The sequence below is a fragment of the Physeter macrocephalus genome, chromosome 12, assembly GCF_002837175.3.
Source record: "Physeter macrocephalus isolate SW-GA chromosome 12, ASM283717v5, whole genome shotgun sequence".
Taxonomy (NCBI): domain Eukaryota; kingdom Metazoa; phylum Chordata; class Mammalia; order Artiodactyla; family Physeteridae; genus Physeter; species Physeter macrocephalus.
In genome coordinates this window covers 77,902,982-77,912,828 of record NC_041225.1, presented here as the reverse complement: position 1 = coordinate 77,912,828, position 9,847 = coordinate 77,902,982, and the positions used below count along the sequence as shown (strand labels likewise).

Sequence of the window (9,847 nt, the reverse complement as noted above, 5' to 3'; positions counted from 1 at the left end):
GGGGCACGAACCCGTGTCCCCTGCATCGGCAGGCGGACTCTCAACCACTACGCCACCAGGGAAGCCCCATTAATTTTTAAATGGCACATTTAACTAACAGAAAGCAAACAGGATTAAAACTAACTGGTTAGAAGTTAGTTTAATTCTGTGCTGCAGATCTAAAATTTTCTTCATGGAATTAAAGTATGGTTTTCTGATCATGAAGTCTGGAAACAAAAACTTGTTTCATAAAACAGTGGGACAGTTTGCAAATCAGATGAGATCTAGACTTTAAAAATATTCAAGTTTGCAGAAGGAATCAGAATAGAAATTCTTAATCTGAAGTTCATGAACCCTTTTGGTTTTGTGGGTAGGAGTAAAAAGAAGTGGTAAACCCCTGTAAATTATATTTAAATCTTGTTTAACTGTGCATTTTTCTCAAAGGAGTTAAAACTCCCCTAAAGTTAAAAAACTACAGTAATTGAACTAGCACCCCAAAGCCTAGCCTTTTTAAGAATTACAGGAGAGAAAATGACTTGGGTTAGTTAAATACCATACATTTGACAAAATGTAAAAATGTTTTTATATCTTGAAGTATTTTAAGTATAAATTTATAAAGTTTACATTAAATACTCTAAATGTTAAATAATTTAAGTTTTCTTGACCTATTATTTTACTTTAAATTTCAAATAAACTACAGTGAATGAAACATATTTCTAACATGATACATACAAACTAAATTTCAATCTGCTATACTTCCCCCAAATTCAGAAAACTGAATTAAAACACTGTTTCTCATGTTTTTACCACAATAAAAACAAAACAAAACAAAACCACTGTAAAGTAATGCTTGTTAACATTCACTTCTAAATATGGTATGATTTTGCAGGCTAAACTGGTTTTTGAAATTCTTTGCATTTTATCTCATATAAGCTTAGAGTTAACAAAATCATTTCCCCCTTTTAAGACAAATTTAGTGGCACAAAGTCTGTATGGACAAAAGCAGCTGTATTACCTTATACGAATGCCTTAACAAACTGCTTTTCCATCACCAGGGTATAATTTCAATATATAACAGTGTTCTTAAAATGTTAACTTGCTTAATTTTACCTCCTATATTTTCACCCTGAACATTTTTCTTTGGGAAAGGTGAGTAGGCAAGGAATGAGGAGATAGAGAGGTGGTTTAGGGTGTTCTGAGAGCATTCTCCACTCAAATTGAGACATTTAGTTTGAATGAATTTCCTCTCACCCAAATTCCAATGAATAGTGCTAAATCACTTACTGCTTCTGCCCAGCGGAAAGGAGTCCACTTTCAAAAGATCTTCTCTGACTTTTTCTCTCTTCTTTCTGTGTTTCCTTTCCTTTCATTTTGGCTTGAACTTCAGAGTAAGGTCTTTATTTTAAACTTTTCAATATTTAAGTCTACAATTTAAAGTCCTGAGATGAAAGACTAATTGCTTCCATCCTGCACTGTCCCTCCACCACACTCACATAGAAGCCAACTTTCTAGAGAAGAGGCTTACTGTTATCTACCAAGTCATTTGTTGCCCTGTAGATGAGTGCCAAACATCTCTTTTTGACTGACGCACAGAATCCAGTCTAATCAGTCAAGTAGACATGGCCAATTATAGTAACCACATTCCACTAGGTCAAACACATTCAGAACTGTGATGCAGATTAGACTGAAATGTTCATAGCTGGCTTCTTCCTATCACCTTTTAAGTCTCAGGCACAGAATTTCCATTTCTCCTCTCACTGATATTCCACTCCAAGTAGGTGCTAACCCTTTCATTACACCCAAAACTTGCACTTACCATTGATTTGACTGTATGGAACAACTAAGATAAATGTTACTAATTTTTTCCTGTTCTAGGTATGTTTACCTCTTTTTAACCAGTTAGAATTTTATTCTTTTAGGAGACTAGAACTGGGTGTAGGAGTTATCTTTGTGCAATGCCTATTCAGTGCTTAAGAAGTGATATTTGAAAAAGATAATGGTCATAGCAAACTGGTTATGTAACTGTACTGTACCTTCCTATACAAGTTTTGGAAGGCTGAGCCAAAGAATATGCACTGGCAAAAGTTCCTTTAATTCTTTCATTCTTCTTATCCTAAACTTTTCATTTTGGCTTCCTCTCATGCCTCAGCTGCATCAAACAGCTCTACAAATTGAACTGTGGACTTCAGAGTACAACTACTTACACTGAAGACACTGAAATATAAAACAGACCCTTATGATAACCTATAATATACAATTTAAATTTTTGAAAATTGCTATAGTCACTTTTATATTATTGATCGTTGTCTAGAGTTGAAAGAGACTATAAATAACAAGGAGTACATCTAATTCAGCCTCTGAAACAAAGAATTGGCCGGAATGATTGGTATGTGGTAGTATATTCTCAACTGTTAACAGTTTACTGAGTCAAAAGCTATTTACCTACTGTGCTTTAAAACATACTCTAAAGCAGCTTATTTGATAAAAGAAACTTACGTGGCTTTTCCTTCCCGAAGGAAAATGCAAGATAATGAAAACTGAAGAGTAGCAGATACAACTTTTTTAGACAATGGCTTGAATTTTAACTTGACATCAGTCTGAGTTGGCATTGGGCTTGCATACTGTTTCATGTTGATGCTGGTGGTAGCAAGAGCTTTCCTTCGACCAGAAGGGGATTCCTGGAAGGTAAAAAATCATTATGTAATTTGGAGTTATTTACTTTACAGCCAAATATATTTGAATGTTCTTTTTTTTTTTTTTGCGGTACGCAGTCCTCTCACTGTTGTGGCCTCTCCCATTGTGGAGCACAGGCTCCGGACGCGCAGGCTCAGCAGCCATGGCTCACGGGCCTAGCAGCTCCATGGCATGTGGGATCTTCCCGGACTGGGGCACGAACCCGTGTCCCCTGCATCGGCAGGCGAACTCTCAACCACTGTGCCACCAGGGAAGCCCTGAATGTTCTTTTAATAATATGATTAAATGGCAGTTGAGACTTCCCTTTCCAATGAATTCCTATAACATAATATTGAAAAAAACTGTAATCAGGTTATATAACTTTCATATCTTTAAGTAAGCAAGGCAGATAGAAAATTGGAGAGAGCTGACTCAGAGAAATAAGGGAAGACTAGAACAATCCTAAATATCTCAGGGAAGGAAAAAGCAAGGAATGCAAACTAGGACAGAAAGTCTCCAGGGTTCCTGTAAAAAGAGAATCTAGCACAAGGCTAGGTATCAAAAGTACTCAACAATTGTTTTCCTTACTTTAATTATATTTAATGTACCCTAGTGATATCTCTTCTTTCTGAACAATTCCAGTTTCTTATAGAACCCCAGCCTCTGTGGCATTCTACCTCGTTTTTTCTGCAGTCTCTGAATTCTATCTATCCTGCACTTTGAGACTTAATTCTTCCCAGGGCCTTTTCTGCTCACTCCTGTCTAAAGTTCTCTCTTCCTTCCCTAAGATCACATAAATCAAGTTAGAAAGAATTGGTTTCTCTGATCCTATGCCTTTGGTGGACACTGCTAACTGATCCCAGCAGATACCAAGTCTTCTCCACACAGCTCTTGCCAATTCACTAGAAATGGAACACAAAATGAAACCTATTTGCTATCAAAGATGTTTAACATTCCATTAATAAGCTATCTCATTTCAAAATTATCCTTTATAGCATAATAGCCTAGGAAAATAATGCAAACAGAACAGCAAAACAATGACTGGGCATTAACTATGTATAAGACATGGTGTCAATTCTGGAAAGATATGAAGATGAATAAGACATAATCCCTGACTATGTGTTCTAATGGTAGGGGGAAATCCTAGATATAGGGTAATTTATAAATAATGTAAACCCAAAGTCATATACCAGCAATCCTTGGGCTTTACTGGTCTGAGAGTTCAGACCTAAAATAAAACCTAATTTCCAAGCAGTGTGACCTTGAGTAAGTCAGTAAACTTGAGCCTTGGTAATCTTCCTTATAAAATAAGGAGACCAAATAGATATCCATTCAAATGCTACAATGGTTTTCTATAAAATTACTCAATTTTCCAACCAAGGCAGGAAAAACTACCATTAACTTCTGAATTATTATTTAATACATCCTTATTTGTCCTATGATTGACAAACTTGCCTAAAATAAGGATATACTAATTTAATCAAAATATTAAAATGGCTTTTTTCAAAAAATATGACATTTCTGCCAGCAGAACAAGTAAAAATGTAACGTAGCATCCCTAAAGAATACCTTGTTTTAAAATGTGGTCTTATCTGTCAGATTATGCACAGCAATATTATACAGAACTATTAGCGCATGTAGATACTTTATGAATGAATTTCAAAAATGCATCAAGCACTTGAGAAGGATTTAAGCCCTCTCAGAAGAAATACTTAAGAATATGCAAATACCGTCAACTGAATCAAGTTGAACAGATGTGACTATCCCAAACAATACAAGTGTTCTTCCCCTGGTCGCTACTGTCAATCAAAGAATAAGATTAAGGTCCAAGGTTCTGACAATGTGCAAAATGAAAAAGTACGATCAGGGAGTATCAATTTACTACACTGATATGAACAATAATCTCTTATTGTACCTTTAGAATAGCTAACAACTACTACATAAAATATAGGATTTAAAGCCTCTGTTTTGAAAGCATGACATACAAATTGCTACATATTATTTTCAGATTTGTTCAACAAATCTGTTTCACAAAATATGACATTGATCCCTTAAGAGTAATTATTTAATTTTATAACCAAATAATCAAACTATAAAAATTAAGATAACTTGGAAATGAGCATAATTTTGAAAGCCTAGTTTAAGGATGATTCCTGCAAAATCTAGAGTTTTGATGATTAACATTCTGTCAATTTCATTTTTAAGGTAAAAATTATGTAGAAAGGTTTTCTGCTGAACTCAGAGAGTTTTTTTTGTTGTTGTTTTTGTTTTTTGTGGTACGTGGGGCTCTCACTGTTGTGGCCTCTCCCATTGCGGAGCACAGGCTCCGGACGCGCAGGCCCAGCGGCCATGGCTCACGGACCCTGCCGCTCCACGGCATGTGGGATCCTCCCGGATCAGGGCACGAACCCGTGTCCCCTGCATCGGCAGGCGGACTCTCAACCACTCCGCCACCAGGGAAGCACACTCAGAGAGTTTTAAAGTATTCGGTATATTGGTAACTCTGAAACAAAAGGAAATGAAAGCTACTAAATTCTAAACACAATAGAATTAGCTGTACCACTTAATTAAGCAATTACTTGCTCAGCAACAATGAAAATGGCCCCTTGAAAGGTCTGAGCAGGTGAGCAGAATAGAGCTCTTTTGAGTCTACAACATCCATTTCTAATATTAACATAGGATCTCACTTAGAGTCTGTATCCTTGATGGGAAAAGGGGCCTAAACGGTGTTTCTAGTAATTCTTTACCCAGCTCAGTCATTGTTTTCCTCTTTAAAATTAGCTAGTCATAGAAAATGCATTTTTTACAAGAAAAATAATGAGAAAGACATAAGGATCTTTCATGGTTCTAACCCCAGCTCCATGAATCTTCACTGTGTATAACCATCAAGTCTATATATTTACCCACCCAAAATTGATATCATTGTCATCATTAGTTCTATACAGAAGAATAAAATAACTGACTGCACTGCTATATGTCTTTAGTACACTTTAGTCCTTCCTTAAAACACCAGGGGTCAGCCTGGCAGAGAGAGTTTAGAGAGAATTATACTGTTGTCAAAGTCCTAATGCTATTTCATTTCGCATGAAGATTGGATAAAAGGAGAGAAATAAAAGAAAGAAACAGTAAGAGGAACACTTAAGAGAAAGGACGTTAGATAACAGAAGTCAATAAGAAGTGAATGTTTACATATGTCTAAGACTAAGTTTCTGACTCTGGGCCCATGTTTATACCTCTGTTTGTACGTGAACCTGGCAGTACTTGGGGAATTACTTCAAAATCCCTAAAGCAGAAGTTCTTAAACTTCAGTGCTTATTAAAAAACAAAAATAAAGCTAAGAAAGCTTTAGATAGTTTAGATACCTGGATCTCACCCCTAGAGATCCTGAACTAGTAAAACTAGAGATGGGCTCAATAATCTGCTACATTTCTAAAAATAATAAGTACCCCCCTCCTCCCAATTCCCATCCTGCCCCTCCTATAAGCACACCCCTTCTACCAGTTGATTCTGATCCAGTTAATCGAAAATCACACTTTCAGAAATACTTCCCCTAAGGAAATTACTACATAAAAGAAATTTTAATCTCATTTTTCATAACTCTTCTCTGTTATAAAAAAGACTTAGCCTATATATTTCCATTTCTTTGAAATCCACCTTATTACAGTTGTAATCAGACAAATCTGAATTAGAATGTGACACCAGCACTTATTCACTAGCTAATCTCTGGCATTATTTCTTCACATATCTGAGCCTCAGTTTCACACTCTCAGACTGGCAAGTATTTTCAAATTTGGATAATACCAAGTGTTAATAAGGATGAGGGACAATGCAAACTCTCTTAACACTACTGGAGAGAGTTTTGATGGATACAGCCATTTTGTAAAACAATTTGACATTACCTCATAAAGTTGAACAGATGAATACTTTACGACTCAGCAATAATTCCCATCCTAGATATATGTCCTACATAAATTCTTGCAGTAACATATGAAAATACCTAATAGAGTTTTCAGCATATAGTAGGTATTTAATAAACAGTATTTATTATTAATATTTATGGACCAGAACATCTGGAGAGAACATCTCTTGTCCAAATTATTCAAGTTAGGGTCTTCTTACAGAATAGTTCATTATATAATGTTTCATTTATTATGTACCCCAAGATAAATACAATTAATATAATGCCTCTCCTATTAAAATGTTTGACTGATTTTCTCTACCTATTAAAACATCAACTAAAATAAACCACCTGCTAGAAATTTAACTCTTTCTCCCATATTAAGAAAACTGGGGGTTGGGGGAAGGAGAGAAGGAGCTTACTTAGATTTTATGATTTTTCAGAGCTTTATTACATAGAATGTTCTAAAAAATTCTGTCATGTACCAATACCTTAATTATCAGGTTTTTTATAACACACTGAAAATTAAACTAATGGCATTATCATTTGAGTTTTTTTTTAAACTGTGGAATACATCACACATACTAAAGTATAAAATATAAAAGTACTACTTAATGAATAATAAAATGAACATCCTGTACCGACCATCCTGCTTAAGAAATAGAACAATACCAGTACCTTAAAATCTTCATTTTCCCTCTGAAATTGCATCCGTCCCATTCCCTCCTCCAAAGGTAACTAGACCCTGAATTTTGGGTTACTTCTTCCCTTCCCGTTTTCAAAAAAGGAATACTACCTATGTATGCATCCCTAAAGAGTGTATATTACTAATGAATGGATAAACAAGAAGTGGTATATCCATACATTGGAATATTCAGCCTTAAAAGGAATGAAATTCTGACACACGCTACATCATGAATGAACCTTGAGAACATTTTACTAAGTGAAATAAGCCAGACACAAAAGGACAGATATTGTATGATTCCACTTATATGAGAAATAGGTACATTTATAGAGACAGAAAGTAGAACAGAGATTACCAGGCAATGAGAGGAGGGGAGATGAAGAGTTATTGTTTAATGGGTAGAGTTTGTGTTTGGGATGATGAAAAAGTTCAAGAAATAGACAGTGGTAAAGATCATACAATACTGTGAGTGTAGTTAATGCCACAAATTGCACACTTAAAAATATTTAAAACAGTAAATTTTATGTTATGTATATTTTACCACAACAAAAAATGAAAAAAGAATATATTGTCTAGTTCTGCATGTTTAACTTTTTATAATGAAACATTAACATTTTTGTAACTTGTTTCTTATGTTCATCACTAAGTTCTTGATATTTATCTATGTTGATGTGTACAGCTGTAATTCATTAAATTTCACTGCTCCTACTATTCCATTACATGAATATTCTACAGTTTATCTATCCATTTTACTGTTGATGAATATGGTTGCTTGAGTTTTATTTATCTATATGGAATTATTAACAAAGCTATCAATATTCTTATGTCTATATCCTCATGCACACATGCAAGAATTTGCCTAGGACATATTTCTAGAATGGGTCATAGGATATGTACATGTTCAGCTTTACCAGAAAATGTCAAATTGTAATCCAAAGTGGCTTTATTAATTTACATTCCCTAAGTGTTTCCATTGTTCCACATTTATCAACACTTGGTATTTTCTTTTTCATTTTTGCCAATCTGAGATTATTAACTATTACCTCATTACAGTCTTAATTGCATTCCCCTGATTACTAATGCATCGATTATCCTTTCATAGTTTGTTGGTCACGTGTTTCCTCTTCTGTGAAATCTTTTGTACTTTTTCCTACCATGCTGTTTATCTTTTTTAAAAAAATTAATTAATTTATTTATTTTTGCTGTGTTGGCTCTTCGTTTCTGTGCGAGGGCTTTCTCTAGTTGTGGCAAGCGGGGGCCACTCTTCATCGCGGTGCGCAGGCCTCTCACTATCGCGGCCTCTCTTGTTGCGGAGCACAGGCTCCAGACGCACAGGCTCAGTAGTTGTGGCTCACGGGCCTAGTTGCTCCGCGGCATGTGGGATCCTCCCAGACCAGGGCTCGAACACGTGTCCCCTGCATTAGCAGGCAGATTCTCAACCACTGCGCCACCAGGGAAGGCCCATGCTGTTTATCTTTTGATTACTAATTACATATGCATTCTGGTGCTGAATCCATTGTCACTTACATGTGCTATAAACATCTTCTTTCAGTTTTTAGCTTGTATTTTCATTCCTTGTGGAATCTTTTGAATGAACCCAATTTCAAAGTCAACATTTTCCTTTATGGTTTGTGGTTTTGCATTTTGCTTGAGAAAATCTTCCCGACCCTGAGGTCATATAAAGCTTTCCTCCCACTCATTCAAAACTTTTATACCTCTGCTTTTCATATTTAAGAGTCATTGCCATCTGGAATTAATTTTTGTGTACGTTTTCAGATGGGGATCCAATTTCACTTTTAAAAAAATTATGGGTAAATAATTATCACAGCACTATTTATTAAATAGTCCACATATATCCAACCTTTCCCCCATCTACAATGCCCACTCTACCAAAAATCTCGTCTCAATATACAGGTCAATGATTTCTAATTTGGTACCACTAGCCAATTGTTCTAACCTTACAACAGGACAATATTGCCTTAACTACCAAAGCTTTATCTTTTGGGATAACTGAAGATTTTTTTAACCTTGAATCTATGGCAGATTAATGTGGTAAATTAGTAGATTTTCTAGAATTAAAGCAACTCCACATTCCTGGGAAACATTCAAAAAACATCCAAAGTTACCTGAGCCTGTTTCCTTTTGGGGAAGGTTTCTAATTACTGATATAATTTCTTTAACGATTACAGAGGTAGATGTACAATGTCTCCCTAAATCAGTTTAGATAAGTATTCTGCCAAGATTTCAAATTTAGTAACATAAAACTATTTAAAATATCTTTTTACTATTTTAATCTCTGCAGAATCTATCATTTTGTACATTTCTTTATTCCCAGCACTGTTTGTGCCTTCCCACACTCTTTTGTTCCTAGATAATGCTTGTTATAAATTGTCTCTTTCATTGGGTTCCAAATCAATGACTTTTAGCTTTCTTGATTCTTTGGAGTGAATGTATATTTCTATTTCAGTAGTTTCTGCTGCTCTTTAGTCCTCCTATTCTCCTTGGGTATATTCTGTTCTAACTCCTGAATTCTGAGCATGTCTTCTTTCCTGATGTAAGCATTTAAGACTATATATTTCTCTAAGCACTGCTTTAAATATGTCTCACATTTT

The 9,847-nt window shown here is 35.2% G+C and overlaps 1 protein-coding gene across 4 annotated transcripts in view; it reads right to left on the bottom strand.

Annotated features, from left to right (window-relative positions):
• EHBP1 (EH domain binding protein 1) overlaps positions 1 to 9,847 on the bottom strand; it is a 343,347-nt gene that overhangs the window by 205,161 nt on the left and 128,339 nt on the right. For all 4 annotated transcript variants that reach the window (XM_007108111.4, XM_024133485.3, XM_007108113.4 and 1 more), the window contains exon 6: positions 2,476 to 2,657. In XM_007108111.4, the coding sequence (XP_007108173.2) occupies positions 2,476 to 2,657 (182 nt within the window). The remainder of the gene's footprint in view (positions 1 to 2,475; positions 2,658 to 9,847) is intronic.